Source organism: Macaca fascicularis, chromosome 15, assembly GCF_037993035.2.
Source record: "Macaca fascicularis isolate 582-1 chromosome 15, T2T-MFA8v1.1".
Taxonomy (NCBI): domain Eukaryota; kingdom Metazoa; phylum Chordata; class Mammalia; order Primates; family Cercopithecidae; genus Macaca; species Macaca fascicularis.
Window position 1 is genome coordinate 64144971 of NC_088389.1, and position 21847 is coordinate 64166817.

General features: G+C 40.0%; 1 protein-coding gene across 13 annotated transcripts in view; it reads right to left on the reverse strand.

The window, feature by feature from the left end:
- Nucleotides 1–21847, reverse strand: part of UNC13B (unc-13 homolog B) — a 235883-nt gene that overhangs the window by 104203 nt on the left and 109833 nt on the right. For 7 of the 13 annotated variants that reach the window (XM_074017186.1, XM_074017187.1, XM_005581386.5 and 4 more), the window contains one exon: nucleotides 2754–2988. In XM_074017186.1, coding sequence (XP_073873287.1) covers nucleotides 2754–2988 — 235 coding nt within the window. Of the gene's footprint in view, nucleotides 1–2753; nucleotides 2989–7863; nucleotides 7900–21847 lie in introns of all 13 variants that reach the window. The other 6 variants (XM_045374416.3, XM_065530399.2, XM_045374415.3 and 3 more) reach the window with 1 other exon arrangement.

Below are 21847 nucleotides of genomic sequence, written 5' to 3' on the forward strand. Positions count from 1 at the left end.
ATCAAAGCAGACACTTAGTCACTAAAAATCTTCCAGAAGGCCAGGTGCAATGGCTCACACCTGTAATCCAAGCACTTTGGGAGGCTGAGGCAGGAGGATCACTTGAGTGTAGGAATTCAAGACCAAACTGAGCAACAACGCAAGACCCTGTCTCTAATCTCACCATGTAGCAGTTTGGTGAGGTGGGCAAGAAAAGGAGATCATCCTATGGTCTGGTGAATTTTTTATTGATTGACTGACACAGAGTCTTGCTCTGTCATCCAGGCTGGAGTGCAGTGGTGCAATCTTGGCATACTATAGCTTCAACCTCCCAGACTCAAGCAATCTCTCCCAACTCAGCCTCCCAAGTAGCTAGGACTATAGGCATGCGCCACCAAGTCCAGCTAATTTTGTTTATTTTTTGTAGAGATGTGGTTTCACTATATTTCTCAGGCTGGTCTCAAGCTCTTGGACTCAAGTGATCCTCCTGCCTTGCCTCCCAAAGTGCTGGGATTATAGGCATCAGCCACTGCACCTAGCCAGTCTAGTGAATTTTAGAAACTAAAAGGATAAGCTAAATTGGAATGATTTTTTGAAAACTAACCTCCAATCAATAAAATAACTGATTCAGGCAAGGATCAATGGATGCTAAGATCATTGATTAAAAGACTATTGGGGAAACAGAGTATTGATACAGTCTCAGGTATCACTTTAGATATTATTAATTATGAAGGAGAAGAGGTAACTTTATACTGGAGAAATACAGCATATACCAAATTTCTTAACCATGAGATCAAACTAAACATCACCAATAATAAGACAAAGTATGTGCTTCCTGAATGCATGTGAAGGAAACATCCACCATTTTTGCCAAAAATGTTTAACCTGATTCTAAACATGAAGAAACAATCAGACAAAAACAAACTAAGGGGCATTCTCAAAACAACTGGCCTGCACTCTTCAAAAAAAAAAAAAAAAAAAAAAAGTGTCTTAGGCTAGGCACGGCGGCTCACGCCTATAATTCCATTTGGGAAGCAGAGGAAGGCAGATCGTTTGAGGCCAGGAGATGGAGAGCAGCTTGACCAACATGGTGAAACCCCATCTCTAACAAAAATACAAAAATTAGCCGGGCATGGTGGCATGCACCTGTAGTCTCAGCTACTCGGGAGGCTGAAGCAAGAGAATCACTTGAACAGGGAATGCTGAGGTTGCAGTGAGCCAAGATCACCCCATTGCACTCCAGCCTGGGAGACAGAGTGTGACTCTATCTCAAAAAGAAAAAGAAAAAGAAAAAAAAAAAAGCTTCTTAAAAGACCAAAAAAACAAAAAGTAATGAAATTTTTGCTAAATTAAAGGAGGCTAAGGAAACATGAAAACCAAATGCAATGCACCACAGTTCTGGATTGGATCCTGGACCAGAAAGGAACAAATATACATACAGAACATTATGGAGATAACTGGGGAAATTTAAATATGGTCTAAACATTAGATAATAACATTGCATCATTAAACTTCTTGAATGTGATCATGATATTGAGGTTATATAAGAGAAAGTTCTTTTTCTTAGGAGTAACATGCTGAAATACTTTCTGATGAAGTAATACAATATCTGCAACTTATTTTTAAGTGGTTCAGAGAAAATGTATGTGTATATGAATACATATTAGGGAGAATGAGATAAAGTAAATGTGGTAAAATGTTAACACAACTGGTAAATCTAGGCAACATGAATATGGGTGTTCACTGAATTACTGCTCTAAATTTTCTTTAAGTCTGAAATTTTTTTTTAATCGGGGCAGGGGAGAGCACATATGTATGTATTTGCTTTTATACTCATAAATATATGACAATAGTCTAAGGAAGGATACATAAGAAACAACAGTAGGAAGGGAATTATGAAACAGGAAGAAGATGGGGTACAGGAAGGTAAGTGTGGGTGGGAAACTCTTTATGCTGTATTGTACCTTAACATTTTTTAAACCACACAATTGTTTTATATATTTTAGAAATAAAATAAAATTAAAATAAAGTTCCAGTAAAAATACTTTTTTTTTTTTGAGACGGAATCTTGCTCCGTCGCCCAGGCTGGAGTGCAGTGGCCGGATCTCAGCTCACCGCAATCTCCGCCTCCCAGGTTTACGCCATTCTCCTGCCTCAGCCTCCCAAGTAGCTGGGACTACAGACGCCCGCCACCTCACCCAGCTAGTTTTTTGTATATTTTAGTAGAGACGGGGTTTCATCATGTTAGCCAGGATGGTCTCGATCTCCTGACCTCATGATCCGCCTGTCTTGGCCTCCCAAAGTGCTGGGATTACAGGCTTGAGCCACCGCGCCCGGCCTCCAGTAAAAATACTTAATCTGCTATAAGAAATCATATTGGTTTTCTTCTAAAGTTCCCAGGGAAATATTTAGGCAAGAAGGACTATCCAATCTGTGATTTTTCTGTTTTTAATCTTGGCGAAGGGTATAGCAAACTCACTGAGTCAGGAAGTGGGGCAGATACACCCCAAGTGGGCCTGCCCTGATCAGTTGAGAATCACTGATCATAAAAATAAGTATTCCTTATGGCAATGTATAAACATTCCTTATGGCAATGTATAAACATGTGGAAGAGAAAAAAAAACTAATAATCTACACAAAATGACTGTAGCTTGGCCTGTGATACTGCTACCCTTCCGCTACCTCTTAAGGTTAAAGCATCCAAATTCTTGTTTCCAATTGCATCATGAGACCTGGATATTACGAAGAGAAAGTACTTTGTGCCCAATACCCACCTGATGGCCCGCCGCTCAGGATAATCGAAGTCATAACTTTGCATAGAATCATTACAAGAGTCCCGGGAACTGCCTTGAAGTAGCAGCTGCTGCGGTAATCCCACCGGCACAGGGAACTGGTGCACAGAAGCATTGGGCTGGGAAGTTGTATGGTAAGGAGGTGGGATGCTGTTGCTGGTCTCACTGCGATAGTCACTATCTCGGTCATCGACGGCACTATCAGGGTCTTCAAAAGCTATGGAATAAGCACATTCAATGAAAGCACCCCAGCTTTATTTAGTTCTTCAGAATTATTTCTGCTTCTAACTTAGTAGTAACAAGTCTGGACCTTGAGAACAAAAGCAAGCTAAGCTTCACGTGACCCCAGTGACCTCAGAGCCATGAGCAGAACGGTCTCAATTGATACCCACAAGTCTCTCTTCTTTATCACAGGAGAAAGTATACTTAGTTTAATTTTAGTGCTTATTCTTAGAGGAGTTCCAGGTTGCATTTTCCCACTGCAGAATTCTTTGGAATTCTGCTTCTCCAACTATCATAACCATAATTAAAAACTGCTTTTAAATGTCACAAATACAGTCTGGTCCTCTGTTATTAAAGAAAGGGGAAGGGAGCAGAGGTTTAAAAAATTAGCTTTTCAGCCAGGCGTGGCGGCTACCACCTGTAATCCTAGCACTTTGGGAGGCTGAGGCAGGTGGATCACTTGAGGTCAGGAGTTCAAAACGAGCCTGGCCAACATGATGAAACCTTGTCTCTACCAAAAATACAAAAAATTATCTGGGCGTGGTGGTGTTCACCTGTAATCCCAGCTACTCGGGAGGCTGAGGCAGGAGAATTGCTTGAACCCAGGAGTCGGAGGTTGCAGTGAGCCAAGATCGCGCCACTGCACTCCAGCCTGGGTGACAGAGCAAGACTCCGTCTCCAAAAAAAAAATTAGCTTTTCATATCTTGGGAAAATAAACGACAAAACTTTTGTTTAATGTCTTGGTGTTTTCAGACTTTTAAACATACAGACTGTACCAAATAAGGTCCAACATCAGAAGCTGGTCCTGAAATCAGGAGGGTCAAAGCCAAGGCTTGGAAATCAAGTCAAAGGCTCTAGATGCAGCTGAGAACAGTAGCACTCTTATGGTGCTGCTGCAGTGTTGGGTTTTTCTAACAATTCCTGTCAAGCACCTACACCCTAGGCTCAGAATTCCCATCCAGAGGATGGGCTGAGAAAAGAAAAAACATATGTGCTGCCCATGGGATCTTGCTGACAATGCAGCCAAGTTTATCTAATAGCAGTGACTACAATTTCATAGAATTATTTCTGCCTTTCAGACCAGCACCTGACTGGCTACAGTTTTTTTCTTAAAATTAGCTAAAAAGACCACACTTACAACTCACCGCTGTGCTTGGAAAGGGAGCTCAACCTAAGAGTGCTTTGCAGCCTATTTTACAAAGAGGAAGTCGTATCTGACACCATACCCTTACGTGTATGATTAACAGGGTTCCACATGTCCTTTCTTGACAAGTTCCTATTTGGTTCACAATGAGGAAAAGGAATGTTCACCATCTCAAAATGGAGATACTTTTAGCAGAAAATGAACTCATGTTATTAATTTTAAAAGATGATCTTGGCCAGGCGCAGTGGCTCACGCCTGTAATCCCAGCACTTTGGGAGGCCGAGCGGGTGGATCATCTGAGGTCAGGAGTTCGAGACCAGCCTGGCCAACATGATGGAACCCCATCTCTGCAAAAATACAAAAATTAGCCAGGCATGATGGCAGGTGCCTGTAATCCTAGCTACTCAGGAGGCTGAGGCGGAAGAATCACTTGAACCCAGGAGGTGGAGGTTGCAATGAGCCAAGATTGTGCCGCACTCCAGCCTGGGTGACAGAGCAAGGCTCTGTCTCACAAAAAAAAAAAAAAAAAAAAAAAGATAATCTTGTAGCAATGTGGGCAGTGGAAGCCTCCTGAAGACCGTAAGGTTAGGCTTTTACAATTGCTCAGGCAGGAAATAAGGACTTGCATCTATACAGTAGAAACAGAAAAGAGTTAAAACTAGAAACAGAAAATTCCAGACAGAATTGTAAAACATAGGGCCATATGGAAGATAATAGGGAAATGACCCCTTGGCTTCTGTTAGACAACCCGGTAGGATAAGAGTTCCAGTAAAAGAGACAGAGCACAAACATGTGGGTTTTATAGATAAGGAAGAAAATCTGAGCATTGGACTCTCGATAATATTTCTGGGTACAGATGGGAGATGGGGTAAGATGATCTTATGAGCTTTTCCTATTTCAGTTTATGGTTACATGTGAACATAAAAAAAGGAGAGGAGAGGGATTAGAACCCCAGGAGGAAAAATATCAACATGAGAAAGAAGCTAATGTTCAAATGGTCAGGAACAATTATTAGTAATACTTGACATTTGGAGCAAGTAGTCCACTGACCAGGGCAGGAGTAGTAAAGCTTGAAAACAAAAGCAAACAACAGGGATGCAAAGCATTCTGCTTACAAAGCATTCTGATGACATACGAGGAAAAAGAGACTTTGGAAGCACTGGTTTTAGCCCTTGATGCATCTGTTGTTCTGAAGACAAGAAAAATAGGACCCAGAGACAAAACCATATGCCACTCAGACTTAATTCTTTCTGAACCCACAGAAAGAGCAAGTCTGTAGAAGTCAGTGCTGGACTATTCATGCATACAGATGAGGGGGCAGAGGCAACAAAGGAGACAAAACCAGAGTTCTACTAAACTCTGGCAGGAAAAGTATTAGCACACAACCCAGAGAACCAAGATTCAGTCTCCAAGGAGGCAACCGCGACAGACAATCCTATTGCTTTTGAGGCCGGAGAGTGCAGCTCAGCCAGAGTTAGAAGCCCACGACCCAAATCCATAGGTTTTACTTTCTCCCTGCATGTGACCCATTACTCCTAAATAATGCTCTACTTTTTGTTTATTTTGCTAGGCTAAACAGAGGAATACTCTACAACTTAACTAAAGGCTAACAACATTTCTACACTAAAGAAATAAAGGGCAAATATTAAGAAACAAAGCATCCATGGAAAGAAGAGGTTGGGAGTATAAGGTATTATGAAAAGCAGGAGAGGGCAGGAGAGAGAAAATACTAAGGAATAAAGTGAGACAAAGGAGAGAAACAGAAAAAAGCAGTGACAGGCAATCACCTCCAGTTTTCCTAAAAAGTAAAACCTCCTGGCACCAAGCCTGATTAGAAACTAAAAATGGAAATTCAGGAAAATGTGTAACACTTCAATTTGAATTAAATAACTGTGTTTTTAATGTGTCACTGACAATCTCTTACTGACTCCACAATTTACCCCACAGCACCATGTCGACTAGACAAGAAAAGCCCTGGCTTTACAGAGAGAAACTGAGTGCAGGTTTGGTTGGCTTAGCCTAAGAAGGAACTAGAAAGCCAGTTTGAGGGTAAAAGTTGAAAAGCCCCTGGTAAAGTCTATTTGAAAGACGGAAAATTAAAAGGCTGGGAACACCTGTTCACTCAACTATTCACTAAGTGCCCACATATGCAAGACTAAACAACACAGAAGACTCAGAATATAGAGTCAGTCTAGTAGGAGACAGACTATATAGATACAAATATTGAATTGCTATACAAGGCATTTAGTACCATGAAAATAGCACAAACCAAGTGCTATGAGTTAAAAGTAAAATCACTTCCTGATAGGGTAAGTAAGGAAGCTTTACGGAGGAGATGGCTTTGAAGAACTGGTTCGTTTTTAATAGGTGAAGATTAGAGGCAGAGGGGAAATATCTTCTAGAATTTGGATAAAAGCAGTGGCATGATTAAAGGCCCAGTGGTGGGAAAGGCTATACATTTTTGAGAAACTGTTTTGTAGTTCATTTGATAGGTAAATAAAAGGACACACAGGAAATGATGGAAAATTAAAACCTGCAAAAGTAGGCTGGGAAGGTCATCTAACCTGGGGCAAACAAAGATGGGCCTCTGAGCACACAGCAGGCACTCAAACAAAATCCAGTGAAATACAGAACAATGAGGCCCTCTAGTATGTGGTATTCCTGGATTGAGTCCTGGATTGGTCTTTCAATCCACAGCACACCTATTAATAGAACTTCAGCAACCAAAGAAAGGAAAGAAAATTCATTCACATTTTTTTCATGGCTTAGTTGCTTTTTCTACTTGAAAACCTTAACTGAGCTCTGTTAACCCGTTTATGCCTGAGGTCACCTACTCTTGGGGATGACCTTGAGCAGTAGGATATAAATAACTCTCACATGCTTAGCATTCCACTAATGGAACACCAGGCATAAATGGATCAAGCTGCTTTTGAGTAGTTTCCTAATAGCAGAAATACTCAGGATTCAAATCACAGAAAGCACAGACCTCATGAGAAATTCCACTGACAGGACAAACTTTGGCCCCTCTTAATACCTACTGGATATCTAATCACTGAGACTCAACCAGATCCCGTGAGATGGGTAACACAACCAGTAATGTCAGCCTAGGGCTACATGTTTTGCCACAAAGAACTGGCTGCCCACTCTCTAAGCTCTACAACAAAGGTGGCCTAGCTGGGCTGCTTCAAGGAAAGCCAAGCCATGTCCTCAGCCTCTTGTTTCCTTAACAAAAGCAGGTTTTTGGCTGAAATGGCATTCACAATTTGCTAGACCAATAAACCCGAGACAGCAGTCTGTTTTGCATATCCTCCTAGTCAAGAAAACCAGCCAAATCAGAATGCATACCAATTACCCTGACTCTAGTTCATCCAAGAATGAGCCTTCTCCTTCTGTCCACTGCACTCCTTAACCAAAGGAGAAGGCTACACTAGTGGGCTGATGCTACTACTTGCCTCTGGGGAATAAAAATTAGGAGATCTTGTCAGGATTATGACTGGGACTTTGGTTTGAAATTTGTAACACACATAAACACACACAAAGTTGTCTTGACAACCAGCCTGAAAGGATATAACATTCCACCACAGGTAACTGTCTCCTAAGATTTAAGTAGGAGAGGAGAGGGAAATGGAAGTCAATGCATGAATATCCAGCTTCACAGTTCAGAGGGAGTATGTACTTTGTGGGTAAGATCAAGAAAATGATAAGGAATTTCAATTCTTACGTACTCTGTTGCTCTCCCCAGCCCAAATAGGTCCAGTGACCTAAGAAAACCACAAAGAAGCAGCAGATAATTTTTGAAAATACTTTTTGAAGGAATTCAAAAGTCATTTCCCCATCCCAGCAATTATTATGTGCCTTACCTTACTTGAGCCTACCTCACTTGTATTCTATTAACTTTACATAACATACAGAGTTTCTGCCTTCTACCAAACGTGAGACAAATCTACATTCTCGCTCTCTGCCATTCACTATAGAGAGACTAACAACAACCAAAAAAACCCCCAAAACAACAACAACAAAAAATTACTTCTTCCATATTGCTTTAAGCCCTCTTCTGGTCCAGGTCTCTCTCAGAACATTATCATTTAGGAGTTCATATGTCTTTCCTTTGTCAAAATAAGAAAAATTAGATCTCTGTCTCTAAGAAACCCTTCCCTGTCTGTCTTCACCAAACCCGAGCCCATCACAATAGATCCGTGAGAAGCTAAGCCCTGACACCATGGGTAAGGGAGTAGTTCCCTTGTCTGGGAGCGAAGATATTCAATTTTGCTACTCTCTACTGAAAATTAAAAGGTCAAAGAATGGCAATGTTTATCTCTTAAGAAATTAATCTTCATGGCCAGGCGCGGTGGCTCAAGCCTGTAATCCCAGCACTTTGGGAGGCCGAGACGGGCGGATCACAAGGTCAGGAGATCGAGACCATCCTGGCTAACACGGCGAAACACCGTCTCTACTAAAAACACAAAAAATTAGCCGGGCGAGGTGGCGGCGCCTGTGGTCCCAGCTGCTCGGGAGGCTAAGGCAGGAGAATGGCGGGAACCCGGGAGGCGGAGCTTGCAGTGAGCTGAGATCTGGCCACTGCACTCCAGCCTGGGCGACAGAGCGAGACTCCGTCTCAAAAAAAATAAATAAATAAAAATTTAAAAAAAAAAAAAAAAAAAAAAAGAAATTAATCTTCTAATTAAGTTCCCAGACAAGGGAACTACTCCCTTACTCATGGTATCAGGGCTTAGCTTCTCATAGATATATTGTGACCAGAAGGGGGCTTAAAACAATATGTAATAAACTAGCCTATTGGGTCCTCAAAAAGAGCCACTTCTTCTGAATTACCTATGAATTGTTAATAAAATCCAGTAAAACACAGAAGCTTTGAAGGACAAGGGAAAATTGAAAATATTTTTTATTCATTTTTCAAAATCAAAAATCCAATATTAATTAAGTCCTATTCCACACCCAAATTGAATTTCAGGGAACTAATTGTGACAAAGAAATCACTAAAACTAGGCCTTTAAACTCAAGAAACAAGAAGTAAATAGCTCCATAATTAAGAATATGGGTTTTTTTATTTTTTTATTTTTTGAGACAGAGTCTCGCTCTGTCACCCAGGCTGGAGTGTGGTGACGTGATCTCAGCTCACTGCAACCTCTGTCCCTGGGTTCAAGTGATTCTCATGCCTCAGCCTCCCAAGAACCTGGGATTACAGGTGCCTACCAACACGTCTGGCTAATTTTTGTATTTTCAGTAAAGACAGGGTTTCACCTTGTTGGCCAGGTTGGCCTCGAACTCCTAACCTCCAGTGATCCATTCGCCTTAGCCTCCCAAAATGCTGGGATTACAGGAGTGACCCACCACACTCAGCCGAGAATATGGGTTTTAAAGTCAATGTTTAGTTCTTCTGGCTCTGCGATTTACTAGCTATATGATCTTGAGAAAGTTATTATGGATATTTCCTCATCTGTAATATGAGAATAATAATAACATAAGTGTCACTGGGTTATTGTAAAGATCATACAGGAAAAAACATGTAAAATGCCAGGCACAGTCCCCGGATGATGGTGAGCAACTAGCATTTGTTGTTATTTTGTCATGTTGCCAGGTTTTTGCTTGCGTTATGGAGTCCTAATAAATAAGAAGCAGAAAAAAACCACAACTCCTAGAATTGCACCCTCTGACAGTCCCAAGGTCTGCTAAGGAATCTTCAGTGTGGAGTCCAAAAGGCCCTCAAACTGGTTCTGAGTGTGTGACTCCCTTGAAAGTCGACAGAAAGACTCGAAATTCTAGCAGCATCAGATGATGCCAACCCAGGCTGTTTTCAGTACTTGAGCTAATCCTCAATCCTGGGCATACGGGACTACTAATCAATCACAGACTTTAATTTAGTGACACCCTGACAGCCAGTTTTCTTCCTATGTACTTACTTTATTCCAACCACCTATGTCTCTTCTTCTCACCTCTCAGAAAGGATATGTTGGCTTAGTGTGCCATTTTAAAATTGTAATAATTTATTTAACTTTCTAACCATGGGGGAAGGGGAGGCAGGAAAAAAAACTCTCCTATAGAAGAGTTGCCATAGCAACTGCTAGAGTATAATTTACTTCATTTCTTTTAAAAAGAAAATGGAAAAAAACAATGATCACATAGCACCTCAGAATATGTCTATCAACCTAGATCGCTCCAGGCAAGTGACTGCTGTTTCTCATCACAACTGTGAGCCCAAAGAAGCCTTTCTCTGCAGGACACTGCCACTCATCTTTGAGCACTCCACAGCACTCCACAGCAGTTTCTTATACATAAAAGTTCTCAGCAAATCTCTACTGTACTAATAAATTGAATGAGTAATCTGATCCCATCTACTGGGCCCATCTCTAACCTATGAAAAAACAAGTCACGTTCTCTGACAAGCCAGTTCCATACTCTCACCACTTTAGCTCAGAACCATCATAAGATAAATTACACCAGTTTAAATAAGCAAGTTTCCTTCCCTACCCCAAAAATGCATTAAAACACATAACTAGCCAGCAGAACAATTACTGAGGATAGTTAGGTTTTGCTAGGCATTAGTACTGAGAAAAGGAAGGAGAAAATGTCCCAGGAAAAGGAAATTATGCATGCAAAGGCATGTTCAGTGAGCTGAAAATAGTTCCAGAATATCTAGAGTGAGAGGCTACAGAATTATGAAAGAATCTAATGACTATGGGTCTTAGGTAATGTTTAGAAATTAAGTAATATGAAGGATTTGGAATTACCTGGAGGGCAACACAGAGCTATCAGAGCTTTTAAGAGGGGAAAGACAGGATCAGATTTGCCATTTTAGAAAGAGAACAGTGGAACAGTGTGGCCAATGGTGGTTGGTAGGGTAGAAAGGACTGGTGATTCGTAGGGAGGAGGTATCAGGGAGGCTCATAAGGAGAATGGTGCACTCATCTGTTGATAGCCTGGACTAGGGAAGTGGCAGAGTGGGTAGAGAGAAGGGGATACATTCATGAGATATTCTGGAGGGAAAATCAATAGCATTTAATGAGTAAATAAATGTGGAAAGTGAGGAGAATAAGGATTAAATAATATTGCTTAGGTGTTTAGCTTGAGCTACTGGATGAGTGTGACATCATTCACTGAGAAAATACAACATGGGGGCAGGCTGAAGGAGATGATTAATGCAGGGTTAGGTATATTGACTCTGAGATATCTGTGGAACATCTCAAATGAACATGGCCAGTAGACAGCTAGATATAGGGGTGTGGATGTGGAAAGAGATGTGGAACAGACTTGGAAGTTTTCAGACTATACGTTCCAATAAGGGCAGGGATTTTTCTGCTTTGTTCTTTTGCTGTATCCTCAGCACCTGATAATGCATGGCACAATGTAAAAGTTCAACAAATATTTATAAATGAGCATAAATAAAAATGCAAGTAAATAAAAACACTAAGGCAAGAGTGCAGGCCAAGAAAAAAAAGACTATATGAAGCGGGGGAACCCTAAGGAACAACCACATTTAAAAAGCAAACAGAAATTGTAGAAAGAAGAAGAAAAAGAGTAAGAGAAGGAGGAGGAGGAAGAGGAACAATCGACAGTCCAAAGCGTCGGTGAGGCTGTGGAGCAACTGGAACTCTTGTACATTGTTAGCAAGAATACACAGTGAAGTCAGGCATGGTGGCTCTTGCTTGTAATCCCAGCACTTTGGGAGGCTGAGGTGGGCAGATCACCTGAGGTCAGGAGTTTGATACTAGCCTGGCCAACATGGTTAAACCCATCTCTACTAAAAATACAAAAATTAGCCAGGTGTGGAGATGGGCACCTGTAATCCCAGCTACTCAAGAGACTGAGGCAGGAGAATCACTTGAACCCAGGAGTGGTGGTTGCAGTGAGCCAAGATCATGCCAATGCACTCCAGCCTAGGCGATAGAGTAAGACTCCAACTCAAAAAAAAAAAAAAAAAAAAAGAAGAAGAAGAAGAAAAGAAAGAAAAAGAAACGAAACTAGCTCCAAAGGAATGATAGAATTCAATTTATAACAAGTTCAAAAACAGGCAAAACCAAAAAGTTAGCTGGGCATGGTGGTGCATGCCTGTGGTTCCAGCTACATGGGAGGCTGAGGCAGGACAACTCACAGAATTCAAGAAAACATTTTACTTATGTTTACCGATCTATGATAGAGGATATTACAAAGGACATATTTGAACGGCCACATGAAGAAATACACAGAGAAGGGTCCTGGGCACAGGAGCTTCTGCCCTGTGGATTTGGGATGCACCACCCTCCAAATACATGGATGTGTTTGCCAATACAGAGGCTCCAAAAATCCATAGTTTTGGGATTTTTATGGAGGCTTTATCATATAGGCACAATCAATAGTAGTATTAGCGGTATTATTTTTTGTAGAAACAGAGTCTCACTATGTTGCCCAGGCTGGTCTCAAGCTTCTGGAGTGATCCTCCTGCTTCAGCCTCCCAAAGTGCTGGGATTACAGACATGAGCCACTGTGACTGGCCTGGCATGATCAATTGTTAACTCAATCTCCAGTTCCTCTCCCTTTCCTGAAGGAAATGGAATGGGGCTAAAAGTTCCAAGCTTCTTGGGAGGCCGAGGTGGGTGGATCATTTGAGGTCAGGAGTTCGAGAGCAGCCTGGCCAACATGGTAAAACCTTTTCTCTACTAAAAATACAAAAATTAGCCAAGCATGGTGGCAGGCACCTGTAATTCCAGCTACTTGGGAGGCTAAGGCAGGAGAATCGCTTGAACCCGGGAGGCGGAGGTTGCAGTGAGCCGAGATCACAGCCACTGCACTCCAGCCTGGGTAACAGAGTGAGACTCCATCTCAAAAAAAAAAAAAAAAGAGTTCCAAACTTCCAAACATGGCTTGGTCTTTCTGATAACTGGCTCCTATGCAAAAGCCCATCAAGAGTCCCTCATTAGAACAACAGACATTCCTAGCATCCATAAAATTCCAAGGGATTAGGAGCTCTGTGTCAGGAACCAGAGACAAAGACCAAAATATATGTTTCTTATTATAAAATCACAGTATCACAGCCCCCAGTGGTAATGGCATTGTATTTACAACGTTAAAAATTCTCTAGAGATATGGGAGTATAGCAAATACACCTCAAGTCCAAAACCACTGAACTCCCAATACTTTGAAATCAGAAACCACAGGACCATTCTTAAAATTTCTCTTTACTTTATTCCCCATGTCCAATCAGTCAACAAACTTAGTAGTTAATTCTGCTGAAATCTCCCTCCTCTTGTGCTTTCCTCAAAGATTTAACTGTCCTTATCAAGAAACTTATTACCTTAAGAATTATTAGAGATTATAGAATGATTCTGAATTATTACAGATATTTGACTGGACTTCTTAAAAATTTGTTTTAGAAACCGGGTCTTGCCCTATCACCCATGCTGGAGTGCAGTGACAATCATGGCTCATTGCAGCCTCAACCAATCCTCCTACCCTAGCCTCCTGAGAAGCTGGGACTACAGGCACATGCCATCACACTCGGCTAATTTTTATATTTCCTGTGGAGATGGGGTCTCACCATGTTGCCCAGGCTGGTCTCGAACTCCTAAGCTCAAGCAATCCACCTGCCTCAGGCTCCCAAAGTGCTGGGATTACAGGAGTGAACCATGTGCCTGGCCATTTTTTAATTTTAATAAGAATTACTTGAGGCTCTTGTTTAGAATGTAAATTTTAAACTCTACTCACAGAGATTCTAACTCAAATGGCTTAGAGTAGCTTAGGAATCCGCCATTTTTGTTATTGTTGGAATCTATCTTTTTAACAAGAAACCTGGTGACTCTCATGCCAATGATTCTTGAATTACATTGCAAAAAACACAGCTATGGAATTTCCTATTTGAAAAAGCCATTAGTACTCCTGTGCTAATGGAGGAAGAAGGCAGCGAGACCCACCATCCTACCGAGCCTGAAGAAAAGTTCAATGTGATCATACAGTGAAAAAATTCTAGCAGTTCTAAGACCAAAGTACATCCTCTTTCCTAGAAGGTAAACCTCTGCACTTATCCCCATCCCCTAGGCTGGGTGACTAGGCTATAGCAACACACTCACAGGCTTCTCCTTCTGCACATTTTATCTTGTTTCTAGTGGAAAATGTAAGAAATCAGAAATAGTCACATTAAAAAATGAGGTCTATGATTATCAAAACACTCCCAGGCAACTGTTACACCACGCATTAGTAGTCCAGTACTGGCTAATTTTTCCATGACATTAAAATGATGGAATACTTAAGCCCCAGACTCCATGTGAACAGCCATCTGTTCAGGGAATGACAGGAACTCACCTATCAACTACTAAATTGTAGTAATTACCAGGTAGCTCATAAGGACCATAAACTCTAACACTAGAAATTATTCTCTTCCCTTTTTCTAGACAGTTGATTAGGTAAGTACTGTAGAACTTCTCTTTCTAAGGAAAACAGTAGTAAAGAAGCTATAATTAAGGAAAACACTTCAAATCTAACATTGGAGAATAACAGAAAGAAAAACTATTCACCAACCTTACTTGTGATATAGATAGAAAAATCCAAAATGAAATACAAGCAAATCAAACCTAGCATTATAGTAAAAGAATAATTCACCATAACCAAGTAGGTTATATTTTAGAAAGCAAAGATGATTTATTAATAGAAACTGATCAATGCATTCATTATATTAATAAGTCAAAGAAAAATACCCATGAATAATTGGTTAAGTACTATTAAGGCATTTTGAAATGTTCAACATCCACTAATATTTTCAAATATAAAAGCTCTACTGAAGTATAAGATAGAGAAAAATACATAAATCATAACTGTACTGCTCAACATTTTTGTTTTTATTTTTTTGAGACAGAGTCTTGCTCTGTCAACCAGGCTGGAGTGCAGGGCCAAGATCTTGGTTCACTGTAACCTCTGCCTCCCGGGTTCAGACGATTCTCCTGCCTCAGCCTCTCAAGTAGCTGGACTGCAGGCGTCCGCCACCATGCCTGGCTAATTTTTTTATTTTTAGTAGAGATGGGATTTCACCATGTTGGCCAGACTGGTCTCAAACTCCTGACCTCAAGTGATCCCCCGGCCTTGGCCTCCCAAAGTGCTGGGATTACAGGTGTGAGCCACCATGCCCAGCCTGTACTACTCAATAAATACTGTGAACACACTCAGGTAACCAGCACACAGACCAAGAAACAGCATTCCCAGAACCCAGCAAAACTCTTCCTACTCCTTTTTTAGTAGCTACCAGCTTTTGAACTAGCTGTTCACACTGCCTATCACACTCTTTCCCCAGAGAGTCACATGTTAATTCCCTCACCTATTTCAAGTCTATTCAAATGTCACCTTCTCATGTGGCCAATACTCAGAATTTTATTTAAAATTGCAACTCAACTCCAATTCTAGCATTACCAACTGCTTTTCACTCTTTTATGGGTCCACTCTCTAACATCTTATATTTCCTTATTATGTTCATTGTCTATCTCTTCCCACCCAGGATCTTTGTTTTGCTCTCTGATATATCCCAAACACCTAGAACAAAACCTGGAATGTAAGTGTCAAAAACATGTTTGTAGAAGGAAGTAACAAAAGGAAAAGATGGGAGGGGGAGAAGGGGCGGGTGGGGGGGCACGGTGTTGTTGAGTGGGCCAGTGAGGCTAAATGTGAAAATAAGTACCAGCAGCAGAAATATAAATAGGTAAAATATTTTTAGAGTACAATTTGACAGTATCTAACAAAATTGTACGATTCCAATTATAGAAATGCATTTATTCAACTAATATTTATTGGGCAAAGGTACTATGGATACACAGATAAGCATATTAATAAATCAAAGGAAAATACCTATGAACAATGGGTATACTCATGAAATGTACGGCCAAAGAAGGAAACAAATATTAATCAAATAATCACATGAACAGAGTAAGTGCTATAGAGGAAAGATACATAATATATAATAGGGGATGGGAGACTCATTTGCACATGTTTATTAAAAAAAGTGTATAAAGTTGCTCACTATAGTATTGTGTTTTAGTAGCAAAAACTGAGGAGCAATCCAAATGTCTACAAATAGGGGAAAAAATTTTAAATTATAGTATATTCAAACTATGCAATATGTCACACTTGAATATCATCAATCTTTTATGTGCAACTACAATTTACAGGAAATACAAAAGACGGAAGAGTGTGTTAAGCTAAACTATGGGAATGTTTTGAGCAAAATCTGGAATGTAAAAAACTCTGTAAGTCAAACAAAACCATATAGTCAAATGGCCTGATTTCTTCAATAAACAAATTGTAAGGAAAAAAAGTAGGAGATGGAGGGGGAACCCATAGAATAAAAAAGAATTGTAAGACAGGGTCAGGAATGGTGGCTCACACCTGTAATCCCATCACTTTGGGAGGCTGAGGCAGGCAGATCACCTGAGGTCAGGAGTTCAAGACCAGCCTGGCCAACATGGTGAAATCCTGTCTCCACTAAATATACAAAAAAAATTATCCGGTTGTGGTGGCATGTGCCTGTAGTCCTAGCTACTCAGGAGGCTAAAGCAGGATAATCTCTTGATCCCAGGAGGCAGAGGTTGCAGTGAGCTGAGATCATAGCCACTGCACTCCAGCCTGGGTGACAGAGTGAGACTATCTCAAAAACAAAACAAAACAAAACAAAACAAACAAACAAAAATATTGTAAGACATATCAAAAAGAGAAAACAAGCAAAAATAAACTGCAGCGTTTAAAGATACATACTTGGGTGATAATATATATAGAACAAGAAGGGAGTAATTATCACAAAAGTTGGGATAGCAGGCACTTTTAGGGAATGGGGGTTGTGATTGGGAAGAGGCATATGGAGGCTTTCTGGGGTGGTTGGCAAAGGTCTATCTTTTGCCTACCTTATACTAATACATTTAAACATCTGTTTTATAAAGTTGTCTATACACCTGTGTTATATTCTACCATTAAAAAGATTTTTAATGCAGCAAACTGCTCACATCACTATAATCACTGCTATCTAATTGTTTCATTCTTCTGCCGAAAATCATTAAAGGCTCCCCCTTGCCTTCAAGATAAAATATAAACAGTTTGCTATGGCATTCAAGCCCTTCATGATATGAGTTCTCAGTGTCTCTCTGGCCTCATCTGACCCTTTCCCACTCTTCTTATTCCCTCCCCTGGAGCCATCAAGAATTTTCAACTTGCAGTACCCCAAGGTACCTTAAGTCATGCTTTTTCATCTTAGTGTCCTTGTACTATGAACTCTTTTCTCCTTCTTCACTTAACTATCTGCTACTCATCCTTCAAGACTCAATTTATGCCAAGGATTTGGGGGAGAGGTAGAAATGAATAGGTAAACTACAGAGATTGTTAGGGCAGTGAAACTATACTATACTATAAGGGTGGATATGTGTCATTACACATTTGTCAAAATCCATAGAATGTACAACACAAAGAGAGAACCATAATGTAAACCACAGACTTTGTTTGAGGTATTTCCTCTAGGAAGCAGTTCCTAATCATCCCAAATTTGTATTACATTTTCTTTCTCTGTATTCCTTGAATATCAAGTACTTACCTTTCCCCAAATGGTACTACTTATGTTTCTTCCTCTCTGAACTTGAGCTCCCTGAGGTCAGGGACTTTCATTTCTTTTTTTTTTTTTTTTGAGACAGTCTCTCACTCCCAGGCTCGAGTGCAGTGGTGTGATCTCAGCTCACTGCAACATCTGACCCCAGGGTTCAAGCAATTCTCCTACCTCTGCCTCTTGAGTAGCTGCGATTACAGGAGCACACCACCATGCCCAGCTAATTTTTTTTTTTTTTTTTGAGATGGAGTCTTGCTCTGTAACCAGGCTGGAATGCAGTGGCATGATCTTGGCTCACCACAACCTCCGTCTCCCAGGTTCAAGCGATTCCCCTGCCTCAGCCTCCTGAGTAGCTGGGACTACAGGTGCGCACCACCACACCCAGCTAATTTTTTGTATTTTTTAGTAGAGACGGGGTTTCACCATGTTGGCGAGGATGGTCTCGATCTCCTGACCTCGTGATCCACCCACCTCAGCCTCCCAGTGAAACCTATAACAAGAAGCCATCAGATGACCATGATTTTATGGTAATAACTGACCTGTATGCATATACAACACACACTGTACTCAGCATAGACACGTAAGTGTTGATAGCAAATGAAACTTGGATACATTAATCTGACATTTTTAACATGGTTAATTGTGTGTAATTGTAATTGAACATAAATGATAATAAGTTGATGTAATGACTGCAATTAACCACCTCAAATTTCCTTTTGGAGGAAGGCAGGATAGAAATAAATAAATGAGTCAGAAGACTAAAATTAACAATATTTTTATCAGCCAAACCATATTGTAATAGTTTCTCTTTTCTTTGTTAGTTTGCCAGCACCTATAATTAGCATCAATATCAGCTGCTTCCACTGATACCACATATCTAGTGTAAAACTCATCACCCACCCTTACTGACAGTCCTAGACCCATTGCACTGCCCTACCACTAAAATAATACTCCCTGTGCACTCACTCTAAGGAGTCCATAACTAGTATATTTTTTTGTCTCTCATAGTCTTAGTCCTAGACTGGAGGTACCAGAAGCTGTAGACTGGCTGATCCTTTACTCCCCACTCCCCAATGGGATAAGGTAGTAGGGAAAAAGAATGTTCCAGCCAGTAAGAGATTCCTTGACCAGGACTTGGGGAGTGGGGTGAGGTGGAGTATGTTACCTTTTGAACCCTTTCTTCCTACTTTTCATTTATTCTACTATGAATAATGTCTCCTTTCAAACAGTACATTCCAAATAACTTCAAAGGTCATCTCTAAACTCATCTTTTCTAGAATGCCTTCCTGAACGAACTTTATGCCATTCTCAACCATTTAATTCTTCTTCTGTCACCTCAGCACTTTCCTCTCTACTTCCACAATATTATTATTGAAAATGAAATCAAAGGATTACCCAAAATGACATGTAAGCAGAAAGACAGAAGTTAAACCACAGGAAGAACTTTGACGAGGACACTAAACAAAAGACCCAGTTATCAAGACCTCTTTTTGGGGAATCAGAAAATCGAGGACCCAGATGGTAGAGGAGAAAAAGATAGGCTAAGCAGGCAAGCAGAAAGGAGACTCAGTGAATCATGGCACAGGAACTGTTTGCTTATGGCTATCCTCAGTGTGCTATCTCTGCAATATAATTTGTAGGAAGGGTGACTATCCCTAAAAGCTAAGGGAAGATAAAGCACTCTCATACTTTGTTAATGGGAATATAAATAGTACAGCGTCCATAGTGGGCAATTTTGTAATATATTTCAAAATTCAAACGCATTGTTAAATGTACAATGCTTTGGCCCAGCAATCCTACTTCTAGCTATTCATCCAACAGAGATATTCACACATGTATAAAATTATGTATGTAAAATATCAATTTCAGTATTGTAACTGCAAATACTGGAAGCAAGTTAAATGTACATTAATAGCAATTCTAATCCTAGTATATACCCAAAAGAATTGAAAATAGTTATTCAAATACTTGTATACTATTGTTCATAGCAGCACTATTCATAATAGCCAAAAGTGGTTTAAAAAAACCATATTTCATCAACTATGAATGGATAAACAAAATATGGTATATCCGTACAATGAATTAGTATTCAGCCATAAGATGGGATAAAGGACTGATACATGCCACAATGGTGAATGAACCTCAAAAACATTATGCTGCTAAATAAACCAGTCACAAAAGGTCTACTACTGTATGATTCCATTTATGTGAAATATCGAGAATGGGTAAATCCATAGAGACAGAAAGTAGATCAGTGATTGCCAGGGTTGAGGGGTGGAGAGAATGGAGAGTGACAGTTTAATGGGTACGAGGTCTCCTTTGAGGGGGATAAAAATGTTTTGGAACTAGATAGGTAATGGTTCTAGAATTTATGAATATACTAAACGTCACTAAATTATATATTTAAAATGGTTTATTTTATGCTACATGAATTTCAACTCAATTTTTAAAATATCCATTATTATGAACATGTTCCCTACATGTAGTCATACATATATGAAAAAAAGCAAGACACTAAACACAGTTCATAGCATACTACCATTCGTGGGGATGGGGAATATATACTTATATGTTTATGAATGCATAAACTTTTTCTAGAGAAATCCACAGTAAATGGTAGTAGTGGTTACCTCTGGGTAGAAACTATATGGCTAAAGGACACGGTACAGAAAAAAAGATGTTTTTCATAGCATACATTTTTATATCGAATTTTGTACCTTACGCACATGGTTCCTTTCAAAAAATAAAATAAAATGGGGAAAATATCCTACTTATAAGATAAACAAGAATCAGCTACCTACAGAACTCCAGAATGATTGGGATGCTTTAATGCAATAGCCAATATAGGAGGCTCAGAAAAAAAAAAAAAAAAGTGGCAAAAAGGTAGAACAAAGGTGGCAAAAGAAGTATATGACCTGGGGACCTATGCCTTCTGGGATTTTAAAAATGAGAAGGAGAAATAGAGGACATTGAAGAAGTGGATGAATCTGCAGAGTGGAGGCCAGCTGGTAATGCAATCCTATTTTCCTGCAGGGCATGTGGTCCTGGGTAAATAAGTAAAAAGTAATCATAAGGCTCTTCTGCTTCCAGTGTTCACAGAAACAGGTCTTCCGTCACAGCAACAAAATTTTAGCCACCAAAATATTAAGTGGCCAAAACTTTCAATTTCTACGATGCATTTAAACAGAGAGAAGCTCATAGATGACAATGAGGACTCTAGGTATCTGGAGTGAAAGAAAGAAAAAGCTCCCAAAGAAATGAATCTGCCAAACTGGGCGAGCCCTGTACATCTTGGCTTTCTGCAGGCCAGCAACAACAGGGGGATTCATTTCCTCTGGCAGATCAGCAAGCACAACTATGACATCACTGTACTATAAGTCAGTGTGTCCTGCATCTTTGTAATCCTCTCCTCCTTCTTTTCATTTATACTACTGTGAACAACCTTTCATTTCAATGAACACATTTTGATTAGTTCTTTCAAAAGTAATTTCTAAACATATATTTCTGGAAAGCCTTCTTGAACAAACTTTATGCCATTCTTAACCATTTATTTATTCCTTTGCCACCTCGGGACTTTCCTTCTTTCCATGGTATTACTGTATTCCCATTGAGTATACAGTATACTTTCCATGGTATTACTGGGTACACACTGTGAATATGTAATTATAAATTACATATTCAAGTTGCTGTCTTTGTACAATTACCTCTTCTGACTTGAGTCTAGGTTGTGATTCAGATCTTTTTATTGTTTTTGCATTCTCCCATTAATTATTTCCTGGCCTCTGCAAATATACTCCCTGGTTTACGTAGCTACTCACTAAGAACAAGAACTCCCCCAAGAAAATATAAAAGCCTTTGCAAAGGAGAAAATGAAAAGCTCTATAATGGATAAGCTCCTTTGTACTCAAGGGCTTTGGATTTCTTTTCTGTAATGCTGGAGTCTCAAAGCTTCATGGGAAAAATTAAGAAAAGTATGACAGTTCTCTGTCTGGCATCTGCTTCAATGTCATTTCTACTAGGGATACCCGTGAGCATTTTAATGCTTATAAATTACCTTACAATATAGCCAACAAAGCATTAGTTATTGCCAACCTCAAGTCTCAATTGCTGAATATGAGTCTAATAGTCATAATTACAGAAGCATCCTAGCA